At 37.3% G+C, this 21,300-nt stretch overlaps 4 protein-coding genes across 5 annotated transcripts; 1 reads left to right on the plus strand and 3 right to left on the minus strand.

The window, feature by feature from the left end:
- The first annotated feature begins 761 nt into the window (after positions 1-761).
- Positions 762-2,075, plus strand: LOC125191697 (serine acetyltransferase 1, chloroplastic-like). The gene has a single exon (XM_048089105.2). It carries the CDS (start codon positions 889-891, stop codon positions 1,861-1,863), a length of 975 nt encoding a protein of 324 aa, XP_047945062.2. The 5' UTR covers positions 762-888; the 3' UTR covers positions 1,864-2,075.
- A 277-nt stretch (positions 2,076-2,352) lies between these two features.
- Positions 2,353-4,106, minus strand: LOC125191696 (salviol synthase-like). The gene is made up of 2 exons (XM_048089104.2): positions 3,149-4,106; positions 2,353-3,075 (listed from the first exon to the last, which is right to left on the minus strand). Exons 1-2 carry the CDS (start codon positions 4,019-4,021, stop codon positions 2,449-2,451), a joined length of 1,500 nt encoding a protein of 499 aa, XP_047945061.2. The 5' UTR covers positions 4,022-4,106; the 3' UTR covers positions 2,353-2,448.
- Positions 4,107-4,545: 439 nt separating this feature from the next.
- On the minus strand, positions 4,546-10,329 carry LOC125197244 (kinesin-like protein KIN-12F). The gene is made up of 15 exons (XM_048095966.2): positions 9,897-10,329; positions 9,697-9,816; positions 9,471-9,554; positions 9,256-9,381; positions 9,118-9,177; positions 8,734-8,787; positions 8,526-8,618; positions 8,353-8,448; positions 8,041-8,189; positions 7,601-7,747; positions 7,235-7,364; positions 6,206-7,141; positions 6,035-6,118; positions 5,812-5,955; positions 4,546-5,743 (listed from the first exon to the last, which is right to left on the minus strand). The coding sequence occupies exons 1-15, from the start codon at positions 10,203-10,205 to the stop codon at positions 4,694-4,696; spliced, it is 3,582 nt and encodes a 1,193-aa protein (XP_047951923.2). The 5' UTR covers positions 10,206-10,329; the 3' UTR covers positions 4,546-4,693.
- Positions 10,330-14,646: 4,317 nt separating this feature from the next.
- Positions 14,647-19,525, minus strand: LOC125194417 (heterogeneous nuclear ribonucleoprotein 1-like). Of its 2 annotated transcripts, XM_048092617.2 has the most exons (6): positions 19,226-19,525; positions 18,992-19,073; positions 18,431-18,698; positions 16,908-18,099; positions 15,447-15,491; positions 14,647-15,241 (listed from the first exon to the last, which is right to left on the minus strand). In XM_048092617.2, the coding sequence occupies exons 3-5, from the start codon at positions 18,650-18,652 to the stop codon at positions 15,484-15,486; spliced, it is 1,422 nt and encodes a 473-aa protein (XP_047948574.2). In that variant the 5' UTR covers positions 18,653-18,698; positions 18,992-19,073; positions 19,226-19,525; the 3' UTR covers positions 14,647-15,241; positions 15,447-15,483. The 2 variants fall into 2 exon arrangements, with proteins under 2 accessions (XP_047948574.2, XP_047948572.2); XM_048092615.2 differs by lacking the exon at positions 15,447-15,491 and having other exon boundaries at positions 19,226-19,524.
- Between the last annotated feature and the right edge of the window lie 1,775 nt (positions 19,526-21,300).

The raw sequence follows: 21,300 nt of genomic DNA on the forward strand, positions 1-21,300 counted from the left end.
AGAAAGTGAGATGCATAATAAGAGTTAAATGGGGTGCTTTATTCATCCAAAAGAATTAGTCATTTCTTAGAGCATCTCCAATGGCGGACGTTGCGGTAGGACGTCGCCGACGTTCGACCGGACGTCCGCCGTAGTGAAGAAGAAGGGCGGACACGCCCGTCCCATATGCCTGTCGGATGGGCTCGGACGTCCGACCCACGGGCGGGTGGACGTCCGCCACTGTGGCGAGGGTCGGACGTCCGAGTTTTAATATTTTTTAAAAAAAAAAACTCTATAAATAGGGCTTGTATTCGAATGTTCCCGTATTCTGTATCGACATTTTAATTCCGTAAATTTTAATTCCGTAAATTGAATAATTGCGGGAAGTCCTAGTGGATGTCCTAGTGGGAAGTCCTAGTGATGTGGCAGTAAAATGGGAAGTCCTAATGATGACGTGGCATGAAGTTTTTGTGGGAAGTCCTAGTGGAAAGTGTGCTACCGGAAACCGCTCTTAAAACTCATGCTCTCTATCACAAAAAGTAATAATTTTTTTTTCTCTTTTACTTTATATTTTCTTCGTCCATTTTACTTTCCTGCTTTATTATCGATTTACTTAGCTTATTAACACAATTTTTGTGAAGGAGTAGTTTTTTTTAAATAACTTAAGATTTGTCATTTTGATATTATAATATGTACTCCTTATATCAATAATATAAATTAATTTGATTAGATTTCACCAGAAATATATAATAGGAGTAATATATGAATCTCCATGAACAGGAAGTAGACGCAAGCTGGTAACCCTAGCATTAGCATTAGCATGGCCACCACTTCACCACTTCACCATATCAATCTTCTTTCTTAAACTCCAACTCTCATTCAATTCCCCTGATCTTCTTTAAAGTTGAAATGACTCCCACAAATTACACTTCACAATTACTCCCATCAATGTCTACAAATTTCATTCGACCACCCTTTCTTCTCAAGCAGCCATTACCCTTTAAGTCGTTTAACACCTGCTGCCTCCACTCTTCAACCACCCAAACCCCATCCCGCCCCAATTCACCCATTCCACTCGATTTATGGCTGCGAATCAAGGACGAGGCCAGGGCCGCCGTCGATCAAGAATCCATTTTGTGCAACTACTACTCCACCTCCATCCTCTCCCATGATTCCATGGACTCCGCTCTCGCCAATCACATCTCCATCAAATTGGCCGACTCCACCCTCCCCGTCGCAACCCTCCACGACCTCTTCATCTCGGTTCTGCGCCAGGATCGCGATATCATCCCCTCAGTCTGCCACGACTTGCTCGCCGTCAAGGAGCGGGACCCCGCCTGCTTCGCCTACGTCCACTGCTTCTTGAATTTCAAGGGCTTCTTAGCTTGCCAGACTCACCGAATTGGCCACAATCTCTGGCGGAACGGCCGCAAAATCTTGGCCCTCTTGATTCAGAACAGAGTCTCCGAGGTTTTCGCGGTGGATATTCACCCCGGGGCGAGAATTGGGCGGGGGATCTTGCTCGATCACGCTACTGGGGTTGTGATTGGGGAAACGACGGTGATTGGGGATAATGTGTCGATTCTGCATAACGTGACGTTGGGTGGGACCGGGAAGGTCTCGGGCGACCGCCACCCGAAGATTGGGAATGGGGTGCTGATTGGTGCGGGGACTTGTGTTCTTGGCAATGTGAGGATTGAGGATGGGGCTAAGATTGGTGCTGGCTCTGTCGTTCTCAAGCAGGTGCCGGCTAGGACGACGGCTGTTGGGAATCCGGCGAGGTTGATTGGGGGGAAGGAGAATCCGATTAAGTTGGATAACATTCCTAGCTTCACCATGGATCAGACTTCACATATTTCTGATTGGTCTAATTATGTTATTTAGCTTCTTTGTGCTCTCTCTGTGTGTATGTATGTGATTGTGATTGTGATTTTGAGGTTTGTTTATGCTTAATAAGAGAAATCATGTGTTTTCCTATTGGCGTAGATGCAAATCTTGAATCCTTTCTTGTTGTTTTGTAACTTTTGTTTTCATGCTCTGTGATCAATAAGAAAGAAGCAAGTGCCACATATGCTCTGATTTTTCTTGTTTCGTCACAGCTTTTTTGTTTCTTTCTCTTATTCTCTTTTGAGGTTGGTTTTTGGGCTTATGTATCTGTGTATAGTTAGAGAAAAACACTGCATCCCTTTTCCAGCAAACAAGTTGCAATCTTGATTAGTGATTGGTTTGATCTTTATGTTTAACACAAAGGCTGAGTATTGTGTGAAATCATCTTGCCATGGGACATGCCAAGATTTGGATCCAAACTGATTTGTGATATGTGCCATTGAAATATGGATTTTGGATTCTTGACATAAAATACATTGGGTATCTTGACCTCTATGAGGCTTCCAGCAATCAAGGTTCTATCTTGATTATGCCACAGAAATATATATGAACTAGAATTCAAATCTTAATCCATTGCTACATTCAAAGAATTTGGAGGGGTATCTTGACAGTAGGAACGGCCATCAAGTCATCTTTCCTTTTAACCGTAACGCCAAACGTCTCTGTCATTGCTAGTTGATGTGGTTTGATTCCGTCGGGCAGATTCCAATCGAAATGATAGAGAAACATCGCCAGTTGAAGCTCGACATTGGTGAGACCAAATGTGATCCCAGGGCATACCCTTCTACCTGCGCCAAAAGGAATAAACTCGAAGTTATTGCCTATAAAGTCGATTGAAGCATCAAGAAACCTTTCCGGTTTAAAGCTATCAGCGTCCTCCCCCCACTGTTTGGGGTCTCTCCCGATCGCCCACGCATTCACCATGATTCTAGCTTTCAGTGGGATTCGGTATCCATTGATGTTGCAGATCTGGCTGCACTCTCTGGGGAGTAACAAGGGCAGTGGTGGATGTAACCTTAGTGTCTCCTTAATTACTGCCTTGAGATATTTGAGCTTGTCGAAGTGAGATTCGTCGACACAGCCCTTGTCCTTGAAAACACGTCTCACTTCTTCCTGAGCGTTTTCTAGGACTCGTGTGTCTCTCAGCATCTCAGTCATTGCCCAAACTACTGTTGTCGCCGACGTCTCACTTCCTGCACTGAAAACATCCTGTTATGAACACAATGTTAGTAAGCAAGTGATAATAGAATTCAATGACTGGTTTAGACAATAGAAAGCTTACTAGGATAACAGCTTTGATGTTGTCAATGGTAAGGGGAAGTTCCTGTCCACTCTCTTGAGATCTTAGCAGAACATCAACTAGGTCGTCTTGTCTTGTACTACAATTCACAGTTTTGTGCTGATTAATGATGTTTTCAAGAATCTTGTCTACCTGTCGATGCAGCTTCGTCAATCTCCACCTAGTTATGCTCATCACTTGAAGCAACTTAACACCAGGGTACACATCAGCAAGATCGAAACCGGAAGCCATTTCGGTACCTTCTTGAGCTAGCGAAACAAACGCTTCATGCTCCTTGGTTTTCATGCCAAACGCGGCCCTTGAAGTGAGACTGTAGGCGGAAGCGTACGCTTTCTCAGTCAGATTAACCGGTGATCCCGTGCACGAAGATATGGATTGAGCAAGCATCAGAATCTCTTCCTGCCTCAGCGAGTGGAAGGACTGGACGCGATTAGCACTCAAGAGCTCAAGCGTGCAGATCTTGCGGAGCTCCCTCCAGTAGGGTCCGTATGGCGCGAACGCTATGTCCGTGCAGTTGTACGACATGATCTTGACTGCCAGCAGAGGCGGGCGGGAGGCGAAGATCAGGTCGTGCGTTTTCATGACTTGCTTGGCGACGTCGGAGGAGGAGACGATGATGGTGGGGACATGGCCTAGCTTGAGATACATGAGTGGTCCGAATTTGGTGGATAGGTTTTTGAGAGCAATGTGTGGAAGAGATCCGAAGAGAAGGTGCAAGTTTCCTATGAATGGAAGCTTCCATGGACCTGGAGGGAGAGGAGAGGTAGCAGAATTCTTGTTATGCTTTGATGATTTAGTGAGTGTGAGTAGTAGCAAGATGAAGAGGAAAAAGTAGAGCAAGAATTCAAGCTTCATTGTATTAGTTTGGTGATTGCATTTTTTGATTTGGGTGCAATATGTCAATTTATTGCAAAGTTTTGTAAGAAGAGGCGGCTGCTGATCCTATTGAAATTTTGCTTATTTTGTCTGATTCTTGTTGGACATGCTTATGTACAAACTCCTCAAGGGAAAAGCATCTGTGCCGAACGAAAGAGGATCTACTCAATTAAATTGGGAGATGCTGATCCCAGAGTATGACAAAATTTCTTTAATGAGATCATATTGGAGTTGGTTATGGAGTGTTCTTCTTGAATAGCCTTGCCTCTTGTTCTAATACAAATTTTGATGTATATAATTTTTTGTTTTTAATATTAACCATTGTACAAACACTCTTTTATTTTCAATTTTTTGTCTAGTTTTAAAGACTGAAATGAAATAATAACCAATAATAAAAGTCCACTGAATCCCAAAAAAGGCAATTTAATGAATGAATTACATAAAACTGACCTTTTTTACACTACAAAATTCTGTGGGGTATCTTTCGCTAACCAATGCCAATGAATTACTTAAAAACATATATATTTTCAAGCATATGTAACCAACATCGTTCAAATAAGTATGAATCATGTGGCCAAGAACCACACTCAAACAATGACTGCTATAGAAATAAATAGGAAAAAAAATGTGGGTTTATGTAATCAACATCGTTTAAAAGGGTTGCTGATAAATTGGCCCAAACTCAGCCCTCCAAGCCTGATCATCATCACCTGCCATTGTATCATAACAAGGAGTTGGAGCTACCTCATCTGAATCTTGTCTATATATGGGGCCCCTCAAAGCTGCCTCTGGTAGTCTGCTTTCTGCTAGATACTGTTGCATTGTTATCATCTCCATCTTGTGCTTTCTCTTCACCTTCTCCATCTGTTTCCGCAGCTTCTCATTCTCTTCTTCCATTGTCAAGTTCTTCTCCTCTGCTTCAGAAGCTGCTGCTTCTGCTTCTCTCAACCTAACAAGTAGTTCCCCTGCAGCATGCACCGCTTCTGCAGTGTCTTTGAGTTGAATCTTCAGGCTTCGGTTCTCCTTCCTCAGCAACTCCCTTTCTCTCTCCCTCTCCACCCTCAGAGCAGAGAGCTCTGCTGAGAGGGCCTTTGCGAAACGAGCGCCATGACGACCCTTGCCACCTGCTTTAGTGGCGGCCTTTTTCACCTCCTCTATCCCTTCCATTACTGCCCTATGCTTCTCTGCAACGTCGTTGTACTTTTCTTGCAGGTCGGCATAATGCTCGATCATTCTGGCATGATTGATGACAGATCTTTTGAGGGCATCGTCCAACTCTTCCATGCACTTCTTTTCTGACATTAGTTCCATCTCCGCCTCTTCTGCTCGGTGCCGGTTGGACTCAATTTCGATCCTCAGTTCATCTGTTAGTGAAATCCAATCACTTTCCATTTCCATCCACCTTTGTCTTTCTTTCTCCAGCTCCTCTCCACTGTTAGCAAATGCGGAGCTTTTTCTAAGATGGTAGGACTTTGACAAAAGCGATGATCTGAGTATGTCAGATGATCGTCGTGTTGGTGAATCAGTGTAGAGCTGCAGTTTGTTTTTGAGAACTTCGATCTCACTTAGAAGTGCTTCCCTCTCTTCAGAAGTGAACGATTGTTTCGTGCCAAGACTGTAGTTTTCTTGCACTTCTTTGATTTCGCATTTCTCCTTTATGAGTTCTGGTTCTTCATTTTCTTCACTATTCCATGTTAGGAGCTGGAAACCAGAAAAGGTCAGAACAAGTGAAAAAGTAACAGCCACAGAGTGCAGAGGAAATTCCTTACCTTATTTGCAGGGTTTCCATGCTCGAATTTATCAGCTTCTTCCTCACTGATTGGTTGGAGATGGTTCTTCAAGTCGGTAAAATTCGTTGAGCTACTGAATATGCTGATAGCAGACTGATCGCTAGTGCACTTGCATTGCTCCAACTGCATCATCACACCAGATAATTAACTGGCATTCATGGCTAAATATGTCCAAATATTGCAACAAATGAAAAATCCTTACCTTCTTGTGTAGAAGCTCAATCTGAGCTGCTTGATCCTTGCAAATAGCACTGAGGTCCTTTTCAGTTAATTCCTTCTCCATATCCTACATCAAGATCACAAATATGGCATTACTTTAAGTACCCATGAAGAAATAGAGTTCGGATATAAATCAAAGCAAGTTCAAACAAACCTTTGCAAAGCAGGATGCCAGTCCAGTTGAACTTGCTGACTCATCCACCCTCACCAGGCATGTTTTTACGCTATCTCTAGTTCCATTTCCCTCACTTTCGCCTTGACATTTAATGCAAACAAAAGTAGCAGATGACTCATCTGTAGGGTGCTTTTCGGGGGAGGCTTGAGCAGCAGAAACATTAGCTAAATGCTCAAATGAGAACGAGACATATGATCTAGCTGGAGCACAGTTCCTCTGATGAGAGTCTATGATCTGCAATCCCCTGTGGAGGCTAGCTGCCAGAGACTCCGTAGGGCCTGCAAAGATTCTGCTAGATCTTAAGGAGGATCCAACGTTATCTCCTTGCTGTGACTGCCTCATTACATCCAGATTTTGTCCCACGTCTTCAAGGTGTTTTGATGTGAAGATCAGGCTTTTCCGTTGAGAATTTCTGATCTTAGGTGACTCGGACAAAACAGGATCTTGGAGCAACTGATGACTACTGCTGATTGACAAGTTATTCATTAGTGGAGGAAGATCAATAGCAGCATAATCTTTAGTAATGCTATCATCCTCCACTAATTCAGAGCTGTTTGGGCATACAACTTCTGTTTGATTTTCACTAGAATTAATTTCTTCATCTTCACTGTCCTCCGAACAGCTTAGATAATGTTCGCATGTGAATTCGGTCTCACATCCTTCCGCGGAGTACAGGACACTCTCTCCATTCTCAGAGCTACGCAATTTGTCAATGTGAAGCTTTAATTCTTTCACATCTTCCTCATTGATACATAAATTCTCTTCGGAATCATTCTCTATGCAGGGCAAGATCAGTGAACGATTCAGGCTTTGTCTCAAAAGATTTAAGCCTTGACGTGCATTTCCTCCACTAAAATAACCAGAACTGCTCTCAAATGATTCAGATGAACTGGACTTGGCTCTCATAAGCTCTTCCTGCATCCAAGGACGACCTTCAGGATTCAGTAGAACAATAAAAGAAAAAAAGCTTATCTAAGCTCTCCTAATTCAGTATCAACCAACAAATACCTTCAACTGACGAATCTGATCGCTCAGGTCATCCACGTCATCTTCAGTTATTTCATTCACTATAGGTTCATTCTTCATGAGCCTTGCCCGCAGTCCAAATCTAAGAGTGCGAATACTTTCACTACTACTCCTGTTTTTGTAAGCAGACAATCATAATCGTGATACGGTCAGAGTAAGAATAAGAGACAGCCTAGATTTAGATTATTCTATGTGCTTAAAAGCTGAATAACGTTTCCAGTTAGCTAGAAAAGTAAGTAGACTGAACACCACCACCACCACCACCACCACCAAGGTATTGTCTATTCTCAAAATCAAATTCTGCAACAAATATTTAATGGATAGAAAATAAGTGAACAGAATTATTACTTGTAATCTGGTCTAATGGTGCATATCATAGAAAGTTTGGCATTGCCACCAAATGATTCTCTCAGAAGATGAGTCAGACGAGAACTTCTATATGGAACTTCATCCAATTTGTCAGGTAGCCTTCCTGCAACTATGTTGACAAGGCGCCTACACCAATCCACAAGAAAGTACCAAATCAAATGCATGCATCAAACACCGTTGCAAATGATATAATCCAACCAAAATAACCATAATTAAAATGTTCTCTGTTGCAACTGAAGTTTAGAATAGCTTAGTGATGTTAAATAGCTGGCTCTGTTTATCCAAACTAGAATATATCCACAAACATTTTGAAAACCAAATTTAAGTATTTTCAGAAGATCTCAGCTACCGACAGAAAATGCATTAACTGACATAACAATAAACAAAAGTCTGAAACAAGCTCAAAAGATGACGCCTACCCAAGCTGCGACATAGATTTCTTTATGTATTTTCCTTCTTTCACATGCTGCCTACCAGCGTTTTCAGCAACATTTCTCTCAAATCCAGCAAGGTCGACCAGACAGATTCTACTAGTTTTTGAACTACCAAAGCACTTGGATGAGGAATCCTGTATGGTAATTTCTAGATTACAAAAATGATATGTAGGAAAAGATTCAGAAAACACGCATAAGGATAATCAAGTTTCAACGGCTTGTTTGGATTTGGCTAGAACATTGACATTGAATGTATTGGAGAATGTGTTGTATTGCCGGTTCAATTACTGATTATACCTTGCACCATGATTCAATTATGAATGTGAACATAATGTGGGATCTTGAACTCTTGGAGTTGATTTTGGTTGCTCCTATCTTTCTATTCGATAGGCCCTGCAAGATAAAATATTAGAGTAAAACCAGCAGTAAGAAAGAATCTGAGTGATGCAAGGTCAGCTGCCCCCTCTTACCTTAATCAGAATCTGAGTGATATCTTCGTAGCAGCTAACATACTCTTCAGTCAAATTCTCTACATAAAATCCATTTTTTACATCATCCTTTATCTGCAAATAAGAAAATAAAAAACCAGTACGGTGTAAATTGCACGCAAAAAAGGACATTGGATCAGCAGAAATAATGAAATTTATGCTTCTGGTCTGAAAGAAAGATAATACTAACCTCCAAATCCCGCTGTGTTGGATCAAGCAGATCACCAATCTTGTTATCATACACCTACAAAAGCAGATAAACTTTAACACTAATCTCCAATCATTTACACCAAACTCAAACCTATTTTTGAGTATATGTTACACCAAAAAATAATTTTACTCCAACATTTACACCAAATTTAAGATTTACACCATTTTTGGGATTGTCTCACAAAACTTTTGCATTAACACCAAATATGGTGTTGTTTCACAAAAAACACCAAAAATGGGTTTGAGTTTTGTGTATGATTGGAGAAGATTTCTACACCAAAACTCATTTTTGGTGTATGGTTGGAGAAGCCATGTAACGAAACAAAAAACTTAGTATTTTTTTTATGCTCTGAGGGAGAACCACCTCAAGGAATGAGCACCGGCACTGATAATTTATCTGTTTGCCATCAACACTCCCTTGTTCCTGAGAAGCGTTGGCATAGTCAGTCAAATTGTCAAGTTAGTATCTCACAATTTATAAAGATGATTCTGAGTAAACTACCTTTTGAATCTTGGAGAAAAGATCCTGGAAAATGCGAGGGGCGACACCCTGAAGACCACTCACGGATGGGTCATCTACCATCGCACTTTGAGGTCCCCACATTGTGTATGTCTTCCCACTCCCAGTCTAGTATCCAGAAAGCAAAGGACATCTTAAAAGGATATCTCAAAAGTTCAATACTGAAATTCCGATTACAGATTAGGCTACAAGTTTACCTGTCCATAAGCGATTATTGATGCATTATAACCGCATAATGCATCCTTAACCAAAGGAGAGCCTACTGATTGGTATACGTCCTCCTATAATCATAAATCCACAACTTTATTCAAGCTTTAAACTTTTAGAAGCAAGACGAGTTCTTAATCTCAGCTCATGTAATCAGAGAGTCCAAATGAAAAACGATATAAGCATAGATTTGCAAATGTTATATATATGCCAAACCTGAGTTGCATTTGATTCAAACACCGCATCAAATGTAAATTTCCTTTCATCAACATGTAATGAATCCGAAACTTTTCTCAACATTGCATCTCCAACAGCAGGCATAATTCTCACTGCAACCTATCAAAAGACAAAAACCTCTCTAGTTAAACTATCTTCATCTGAAGCAAGTAGATAATGATATAGGTGTATCCAAATACCTTGACTGAAGGATCAGAAGCTTTGGGTTCTTTTTGGTCGAGTGTCGATATGGGGAGTTCTTCCTTGCGCGGATTGATTTTGACTTTTGAAGGCGATTTTTTGGGGAACGAAACAGAGGCGGAAAGTGGCGGATCGCGGATGTTGAGGTCCATCGGAGATATGTTTTCAGAGTTGGATCGGAATTTGGAGCGTCGATTCAAAGACGGCTTCTGCTTTGATTTTGTGAGTAAGCTCTTGAACGGAACTGAAGAGGCGATGCTGCCGAAAAATCTGCTATTCTCGAAGATTTCTGAACTGGACTTCGCCATGATTGGAATCAGTCGAAGGAATCGATAAATTTGAGAAAGATCTGATAAAATTGAAGAAATAAGGGTTGTATGAGTTTGGGGAGGGAGAGAGAGTGAGATGGGTTTTTTATTTGAAATTTAAAATGTTGTGTGTGAGAGAGAGACGTTGTAGCGTACATGACCGTTGAACACGCATCGGAGCGTTTAAAAATTTAAACGAGGTTGTGAAATGACCAATACAGGCCTGGGATCACATACAATCTCTATAGAAAGTCCATGAACTTTACATTTTATATGGTGTATTTTAGATTAGATGTATTTTTAATAGTTCTTTTCAATTTTTTTGGACTAAAATGTCATATCAATGGTATTTTGGTATATTATCACAAAATAATTAGTAAATCAGATATTTAAAGTTATAATAAATAGTATTATCATAATAGATCAATATTTTATAATATATTTCACCTTAATCTAATTTATAATCTAAACTAGTCCTATTTTAATAAATATCTCTGATAAATAATTCCGTTGTGATTAATCATCACATAAGTATATTTGTTGAAAGTTAATTTATATTTATATTTGTTCATTAAATCAATTTAATCGATTCGTGAGGTGTTATTAAATAAATCTTTTGTCCCAAAATAAGAGTCATGTTTTATCATTTTGGTCTATCTCACAATATTTTTACCATAAATGATAAGTAGCCCCACATTCCACCAACGTATTACAATCACATTTTGTTAAGTACAAAAATAATATTATAAATGAGACTCATATTCCACTAACTTATTTAACCCACTTTTTTTTGTATTTCTTAAAATCTATGTCATAACTACATAGGACTCTTATTCTGGAATGGAGGAAGTATGATCAATATCTTGAGAATTGAGATGAATAAACATATTATTGATATTTATTCCCAACATTTATTTTTTATTTAGCATTTTATATCCACAAGGTGGAGCATCAATTTTTGAAAATATATTTTCATGCTTTTTTTCGAATAACTATCCACTGAATCTCATAATCTCATTATTATGTGGTTGTAGTGTCATTATCGTGTCGTGTTGTTATTATGTACTTATCGAGCCGATCTGATACAAGGTAATTCCATATTGGGTTTGATTGGAAATTAATATTATTATTTAATTTCTTATGTTATTAGAGTTAAAGTTAGATTATTGTTTTCTCATTTTTCATAGGTCGATTTCACTCCATTTTTTCTCGCATTCACCCATTGACCTCTTACTATGCCGTTGTCGAGTCAATCTCAATAGCAATACACCTGAATGGCTGAATCATATCGTGTCGTTATTGTGTGGTTGTCGTGTCGGGTTCGTGCCATGTCAATCCGAAGGAATAATGTCGATAACGAGTTCATGTCGTTTGGAGGTTATATTCAAGTTTTGAATGTAGCGCGTTGGATTCGTAATTGGATTGATCGTTTTCTTAATAGATCGTGTTTGAGTTTGACCTTAACGAATTGGATCGTTACAAGATTAACTGGATAACAATTCAACTCACGTAATTTACCAGCTTTCAAATTTCACCACGTTTATAAATCAAAATTATATTTTTTTCATCATTAATATCTTGATCTTTCTTGTCATTAATTAACTATTTATTACAAAAAAAAATTTCTATTTTATTTATTCTCTCTTACTTGTTCTTCATTTTAACTACTATTTGTATTATTTTTTTAAAACAAGTGCAGAAAATGAAACGTCTCTATTAGTACGAAACAGTGGATTACTTATTATTTATGTTTGTAATAGATGTACTGAAGTGGTTAGAAGTGGTTAGGCATCAAAAGAATACTCTCTCTGTCTACAAAAAATAGAGCACGATTATTATTTTTGGCCGTCCACAAAAAAAGAGCACATTCATTTATGAAAAATTTTCAACAAATAATAATCATACATATTATTCCACTAACACTACTTCTCACTTACTTTTTTCCTTCTCGCTTATTTTACTAATTTTACATTAAAAATCGTGTCATACACAAATTGCTCTATTTTTTTATGGACGGAGGGAGTATATTGGTCATTGGATCATTCATCATTGTCATGAATAACCGATTGTGAAGAACAAAAAAAATATGCTACAGTACTAAACTGCTCGACTCATTTTTGGAAAGGTGGTGCTAATTTAATTTCTTAGACATAGGACAAAGGTGGGCCACTGAGTTTGATGGCCGTGAATCTGCATCAATGCATGAAACCGTTAATAACTGCGGTGGCCCATGTGTCATTAATTGATCCAAGACAATTGTCCTTTTAAGGAATTGTCTGTTTCGATGAATATGCTACTTTATTTGATACTCCAATAAACATATCACGCAATAATTTATTGTGCCACCTATTTATTAATTAATCACTTGCAAAGGAATACTCAATATACTATATACAATCATAAATGATAGGGAGTAGTAATTAACTAGGAATCAACTCTCCTAAAGGCGGAGCTCAAAATTATGAAGGTTTTATGTTCATTGTTTCCAATCTCATATTGCATCTATTTGTATGATGCATATATGAGGATGGCGAATGTTCTTTTGGCATTAATTTTTCACATCTACAACATAAATTATTTATTACAATCAAATTATTTTTGTCCCTTCTATATACCCCACTTGACACTAATTCAAAAAGGGAAATTAGTTCCTAATATCATGAACTTTGTCCAAATTTTGGTTTTTACCATAAACTTCCAAATTAGTACCATAAATCATGAACTTTCCTATTAGTTTGGTATTTCCCAAAAAAATCCAAAAAAAATTGAAAAAATTCCCTAAAATGTGTTCCTAGCATTTATGAAAGAGAGAAACATGGTTTTGTGTGTTAATTTTTGTAGTGTAGCGTCACATACTCACAGGTGTGTATTTTTAATTGAATTCTTTGTGTTTTTAATAAATTTATTTTGTTTTCTTTATTTTTAGAGTTTTATTTTGTTAATTAAAAGTAGTATTGTGTTTAATATTCCAAATAAATATGCCAACATGACATACCACGTATAAGAATTCTGGTCAATAGGATCCAAAATGCCATATAAGCTAGCCGGATTTTACTCATGATCCGCCGTGGGAAATACCAAACAAATCTGAAAGTTCATGATTTATGGTACTAATTTGAAAGTTCATGGAAAAAACCAAACTCTAGGCAAAGTTCATGATATTATGGACCAATTTCCCATTCAAAAATAACATTTACTATAAATTAGATAGGATGACAATTTGATACTTCAAACATTCCGCCATCCAACACAATTTGAATTAAGATGTTGATTCATTCATTGTCTTATGGATTAAACATTGAAAGATCAATCACTTCACATTAGATGGATTACAGGATTCAATTTTTTTTATCGAAAGTATCATTATTCAAAATAAATAGATGTACATATTTATGATCTACTTAAATTTTTAAAACCATAATCATTCAAAATATTTCCAAAAAAATACATTGATTTTATTTGATTGAAAATGTTCAGATACACTCCCCCTCAACTAGGGGCGGATCTAGCTTGGCTGAAGGTGGGGCATTTGCCCCTCCTCACTCCTTCTTCACCTTTATACATTTATTACAAGTTTTTGAATATATACATAAAATTATACCAATTGCCCCTCTTCAAATATATAAAAAATATCATATATTATAATTTTGCCCCTCTTACAATGAAATCCTAGCTCCGCCCTCAAATGACTAGAACATTAAACAAAATCAACACCAAAATTTAACTCCCTTTGTCCCAGAAAATTTATTACATTTCATTTTCGCTAAAATAATAATAGTAAAAGAGGGAGTAGTTAAAAGAGAGAATAATATAGTTAGACCCTTCTTTACATTATTATCTCTTTTACTTTCCTCTCTCCACTTTAAATATTCCATCCGTCCCAAGATAATTGAGCTGTTTTTTTTCACACTCGTTTTGCAAAAATGATATACTAATAAATGGAGAGAGTGTAATGTAAGAGTCAGAATATTGTAAAGAAAAGTCTTCTCTATGATTCTCTATCTTACTCTACTCTCACCAATTTAACTATTTATATCACTTTTGCAAAACAAATGTAAAAAAAAAAACGACTCAACTATCTTGGAACGGGTATCACTTTTCTAAAATGAGTACTAAAAGAAATGTGACAAACTTTCTTGGACGAAGATTAGTATTTCTACCTGCACAAATTCAATTCCACTATCTATTTCATGACCTTTTTTTTCAACAAGAAAAGGAAGAGTAAAGTAAACCTCATTCTTCATTTAAAAGAAATAAATATTAATCCAAGTGCCGCCATTCCTAACTTAGTGTGAAGAACTAACTAGCACGTAGTCCATGAAACCAACTCTCGGAATAAGTAAAATAATGTATGGTAGAACATAAAAAATACAACATAAAGAGTTCTGAAAAGTACTGGGAAGTACTACACTAGTTAAACTATTTGATACACAATAAAGTGTGATACAGTAACAGAATCACCTCCATTGAAATGAAATAATCATACCATTCAATATTTTTTTATTGAAGGGAGACCTAAGAGGGTATCCCTGTTATATTTCACGCTAATAAATCAAGCAGAAAAAACTCACATACAGTCTCTCAGTCTGGGCAAGATACAAATCCCAGACGGAGAAGGACAAAAAACTCCGCCAATCTTCAGAGCCGACAAACAGGAAGAAAAATGAATACAAAAATATAACTCTCTACCTTTTCAATGGCGTAGCAGTAGAAACCATTTTGTGTTGAAGAGACACACACAACAAATAAAACTAGAGGAATGTTCCACAAGTGTATTCTGCAGTCTGATTCACATCTCAACCATCTGATCTTACGAACCTAAGTTATGCTAAAAAACGAACCTCAAACCTTCAGAAATATCCCTTCAGACAGATGCTATGAGCATACACATACTTTGCTCCAAGACCCTGTTAGCTCCGTATAGTAACATCATTTGACTCTACCAAGCAATGTGAAACCAAATAAACAGTTCACGTGTTCTCTAAGTTTCCTCTCCTACCATCATTTCAGTTTACTCAGTTCCTATGCAGATATTCCTGGAAAGAATCACAGAGACAAGTTCAGTGATCATATTCAAAGTAATAGGCATTCCATGTAAGAAATATATAAGGTGATGAGTGATGACAGTTTCAAACCACATTTCTAAAATCTTGGATAAAAACAATAGTTCAAACGACCTACATCCCCAAGTTTTAGGAACATATTGCATGAATTTTGACAAGAATAGAGTTTTGTACTAGCCTCTACTTAGAGAAACCACAGCTTATCTAAACCCCTCCTATAAGCCTGCAAATAACAGAATTATAAGATTAGAAATCTGCCCTTACAACCTCATTCAGGGGTCCGGGCTTGTTAATATTTTGTATGAATACGAAGAAAAGATAGTCAAGGTGCATGGTGGACCTTTAGACACATGAAATAACTCATTTATTAGTGTTGCTGCATCTAAAAGTATTCTTTGCCTTACATATCTAAGATAACCAAAACACAAGCATAAATTTCCATTAGCTGATACTCTTGGGAGGTTGCATTCATTAAATTGAATATGTCAACAATAATTTGTGCAGAAGCAAGTCATTATTTAGATAGATTACTAATGAAAACTTTGCGAAAAGTACAATAGCAAACAATAGAGTATACACCAAACATGATATAAGGGGGAGAGAGAGAGAGATGACAGTTTCTTACATTTAGGTAAGTGCCATTATGTAGATCTACATTATTATTTACTGATATGAAATATTACATTAGTTCAGCTCTAAACGTACAAAAGTGACATACATTACTGAGTCTTAAGTGATGGCAAAAGGGATCCTAAGTCGAGGAATCAAGGTTAAGTAGGTATAATTCACGTTTGGGAATCCATTAATTTATTCTCCCCATTAATACAGCATGAGCCAAGTTAGTTATATATCAACACTTAACAAGAATCTTCTCTAACCACTCTGAACAAGTACTTCAGACATCAGGATCAGAGGTTTTACAGATGATAAACTAAAAGTAAAAGCCTAATATCCTTCAGCTAAAGAGGCATGACAAAAAAAACTAAGATGACGTATGTAGCCAAAATGAACGTAAAAAAGCATCATATCAAAGTGCACCACGTTTATATCGATAAATGTGTCAGTTCTCTTGATTGATAACACCTATAATAGTCACTATTGTACTCAGTAATTATGCCATATAATCTAACAACTATTGCTACTGGGTAGTTCGGAAAGCATTTTAATCAGGTCATGTCAGAAGGCCTATGGTGACCTCGAGTAGAAAAATAAAAGGTAGATAATCCACTGAAGCTCATTCACAGCATTTATTCAGGTGAGACTATTTTTTTTCAAATGTACTAACTTTTAATGGTAAGAACAACCTAGTTCAGTGACTTACAGCTAAAAAGTTGGTAATGCACCATAATGCATAAACTTTTTCTGCACATAAATTAGGAAGGTGCTTTTTTTTAGCTTGAATATTTTCCCCGAACTATGTTAAGAATGAGAAATGACATTAGCTAAGCAACAACTTCTTAGCAAGAGTATTATTCTTTGGGACTATGTGACTAATATCTAGAGGATGCACGAAGGGGACATTCCTTACAACCAAGTATGTCAGCTTTCCTACGGAAAACCCTAAAACAGTAGCTATCTGATTTTGCTTCTAAAATAAATTTATTTACAACTTTGAATGCAATGATGAAACATGTAATACCTCTATTGGATTGTCTATTTGGAATGTCATAGGCCACTCCATAATCCTCAGAATCTTTGTCAGCCACATCTTCAGAATTTCCAAGAGCATAACCAAATGACCCAGAATGATCAAGCTCAGAAGATGTAGTTTGCCAAGTAGGATCACCATAAACAGAGCTACCACGGTAAAAGTCTCCATAGGATCCCTCATAGCCACCACCCGAGACAGAAAATGAAGAAGTGGCTACACCAGTTCCTGTGTTCCTTCCAAACCCTCCTGCTCCAAGAGCATAGCTATTTTCTCCGCCTCTATAACCAACATTACCCCCGCTGAACCCAGAAGAACTTCCCCCAAGTGAGGCAGCATTAGGAGAAGTACCCCAATTTGTTCCATTGTTTCTAAAGACTCCAAAACCACCACCACTTCCAGAACCAAAGTATGAAGCAGAGTTGGCATTATTTGCTGAAGCATTAAGGCCACCATTTCCCCAAACATTTCTGGGTGATGAGTTGAGGAAAGAGTCACCACGGCTGCTATTTGCATTGTAGCCAATAGGAGTACTATACCTGCTCTGGCTACTTCCAAAGTATGGGTTCAGGACACGGCCAAAGCCTACATTGCCGCCAAAGTTAGAGCCCCCACCAAACCCAGCATTCAAACCTTGTTCCATGTTCACTCCCACACCATAAGATGGAGAACCGAAATGAGAAAATCCAGCACGGCCACTAGCCAGAGGACTGTATCTTCCATCCATCCGGACACTATAGCCTCCAAGTGAGCCATATCCTTGTGGGTAGCTATTGAGGAAGTTATTCCCTCTACTAAAACCGTAGTTGTAACCAACTAGTGGGCTCCTGTTTGGGCCAGGAGACAATTCTTTAGGAACTGCTCGCTTGACCTCAACCATCTTTCCATTGAGTTCATGAAAGGTTTTGTGCAACACCCTATCCACTGCATCCTCAGAATCATATGTTATGAAACCAAAACCTCTTGGCCTCTGAGTGTTGTGGTCATACATGACCACAACATCTGTTATGGTCCCAAACTGATCGAAGTAGGTTTTAAAGTCACTCTCAGTGACAGTAGATGCTAATCCTCCTACAAAAATCTTTTTAGTGCGTCCAGGCCCTGGTGACCCCTGAATGCTGCTGCTGCTACTTCTATTTATCAAGTGCTGGTCATCCCTTGGAACTGCTTTCTTTGCTTCCACCTGAGTTACAATTACAGAAGGCAATGAATAGACCAAGCAAGAAGACAATGTAGCCCAAGTAAAGTAGTGGATTTCCTAGTTAATACGCGGTGTTAAATTTAAAAGTAGATTTTGTGGAAGAAGGACCCAAGGAAGTCCCGAGGGCATGGAATTTTCTGGTCATCCACTTCTAGCAACTGAAAAGCTTAACAAATAACAATACAGTTATAATTAGCTGTTTTGACTCAGTTTGCATCACCACAGTTCCTTGGACATAAGAAATAATTGACAGTGTGAAATGGAATGTTTTGAATGCATTTTGAACTCTAGAGTATTTATTCATTGAACTTACAGTTCGACCATCAATCATGTGTTTCTCCGCAACCACCCTTTCAGCAACTGCAGGGTCGGCAAAGACTACAAAGCCAAATCCACGAGCACGTCCTGTGGTTCGATCCTTCATGATCACAGCCTCCACAACATTTCCATATGCTCCAAAATACTCTTTAAGACGATCCTCATTAGTGTCCCAAGAAATCCCACCAATAAATAGTTTGCCTTGGTCAGTTTCCATCCTTGCTGCAGATTAACTCACGCTGCTCCTTCACAACCTAGCAAAACTGACTTTCCACAGCATATCAATTTCAAAATCATAAACCAATAAAAACATCGAGCAAATCTACTAGTATATGCGATCACAAGTTAGTATGAGTAGAATTCCAAACGAATTCTCCGATCCTACCAAATGCGCGAATCAACTAAAAAATGAGACCGCTAAAGACAAACTGAACCGAACAGATTACAGATTAGAGCCGCATAATCAAGCAAGCAAACACACAAAAATCGAAACTTAAATCTTGTAGATCCCAGTGCAAACAAAAACCCAGCAATGAAGACACGAAATCATCAATACCTTATTCGAGCAGGAAGCAGTAGCAGTGAGTGATCAAATGCTAAGTGCGAAATGCTGGATTCGATCCAAAATCATCGGATCCCTGATTCATATATTCAGATTCATCACGAAAAGCCTCGAAAATCCATAATTCATGTAGATCGGAGCAGTCCGGCAATCAGAAAAGTAAAAAAGAAGCAAAAACACATAAAAAGATTCAGCAATGTTTATTTATATTTGTCGATAGAGACTCACCAAGTTGAAGGAGGGAAATAGATGGGAAAATTGATGATAACAAGATCTATTGAGAGGAATATACACAAATGAAAACAGATGGTATGTTCATCCTCTCCTCTCCAAAGGTTCCTTCTCTTGCTTTATTTCCTTGGTTATTCCACTCCTTTTTAAACAAATTCAAAAGAAATGGAATTCCATTTAACTTACATGGAAGGGGAGATATTCCTTTTATTTATTTATAAAATAATTTTTAGGTAAAGATGAATGAGGATTGTTTAGGCCATCTCTGGTTGAAGAATATCTCAAGGTAGATGACAGCAGACCAGCTCTACCATATCTTTTTTATTTTAAATCTCAATACATACCTCTATTTGCCGTATTTTTTTTTTAAATATCTTAATACATTCCTCAATTAAATTAACACTTTCATTTTTTTTTTTCTCTCATCTCTTATATTCAAACAACATATGAAAATCACTCTTGAAATATAAAATGTTACACAGAGAGCTTCTATTCTTTTCAACCGAACATGGAAGATTAATCGTAGTTGATATAATCAATTTTATATTTTTAAAAATTATGTGAAATGTTCCATTTTAAAGATTCTGCAGTATATGAAAAAATTGGCTGATATTTTTTATATACATAGAATCTATAATAATTTTGTATTTATTCTAATGATGACTAACATTTGAAAAAACATAGACAGCAATGCTAATCTGTAAGACTTTTATGAAATTCAAACTTAAGCATGATCTTAAAAATATCCAATTCACCACTAGACTATTTCTCTTCAAATTATTTTTAAAAAAATTGGAAATTGCAAATGGTGATCCTTTACCATGGTAAATCATCACCTTCTTTATTCAAATTAGTAGTACTAGGAGTTTTTTTTTTTTTTTAATTTGGAAAATGCAAATGTTTATCTTTTGCTATTGCAAAGCATCACCTAATTTTTGCTTACACGCTATTGGATACACGGAGAGGTGAAGTAATTAGGAATTTCCAATACCCTCAAATTCATACAACCTTTTAAAATTGATAAATAATCTGTTGAAGTATTTTGTCTAAAGGTTTATGTTAGTACGTATCTATGGTTCTTTTTTCTCTCACTATTGTTTTCCGCAATTAGTTGCATAACACTAGGTTTTTTCTTCTCTTCTTACAAGCACACTACGTAAAAAAAAATTATCATTATCATTATATAAAAAAGAAGAGTTTTAAGAAAACAATACTAGTATGATTGAAATAAAAAATTATACTAGTACTATAAGTTATGGAAACCAAAATATAAAGAAAGTCGAATAGAAATTAAAAGAATAATATAAATTATATATAAAATTAAATAAAAGATATCAAATTGGTAAGTGTCAACGTATCCCTTTACGTTTTTGCTGCTTCTGTTGACTTGATCAGCTTACTTATGCACTCACATGTAAGCAAGTACCCCGTGCTCATAGTTTTGCAATATAATGCTGAAGTGTTGAGTATTGACGCCCACATCTAAGAGCACAGCGATGCAAATGCCCATAGATAATCTAATGTGTATATCTCATTGTAGCGTTACACCAGCACTATATAATCATAGTAGTAATAAGTTCCTTTACTTGTAACTAAATCTCATTTTTTTCACTATTATATGTCTCACTTTGATCTATTGAGTGACTCACAAAAATGGTCTATCGGCAAATTGCGAGCTCACTTTTGTGATCCACCATAAAATTTTAGCAAGAATAAGCCATGGAGATGGGGATAATCACGTTTCAAGGTTCTTTTGCATCATTTTCAAACTTATTTTTCTTTCTTTTTCACTTTTTTATTTGTGACAATATTCACTCTTCTATGACACCAATTTCTATCTGTCCTCTACAACTAGTTGCATCATTTCTATCTGTCCTCTATTGCACATACATACATATTCAACCTATTTCTTTCTCTATGGTGTAGTGATTTTTGTGGGTGCGTTTGCTCTTGGCAAACATGAATTAAAGTACCTACTACCAATTACAGTGAGCAGCACCTCCACAGACCACCCCCAAATTTCACATATCCTTGATTTACATTCACAAAAATGTTACCGCAATTCAATGATT

This window comes from Salvia hispanica, chromosome 4, assembly GCF_029641045.1.
Source record: "Salvia hispanica isolate PSC_SH4W2 chromosome 4, Shi_PSC_v1, whole genome shotgun sequence".
In the NCBI taxonomy this organism is placed as follows: Eukaryota; Viridiplantae; Streptophyta; class Magnoliopsida; order Lamiales; family Lamiaceae; genus Salvia; species Salvia hispanica.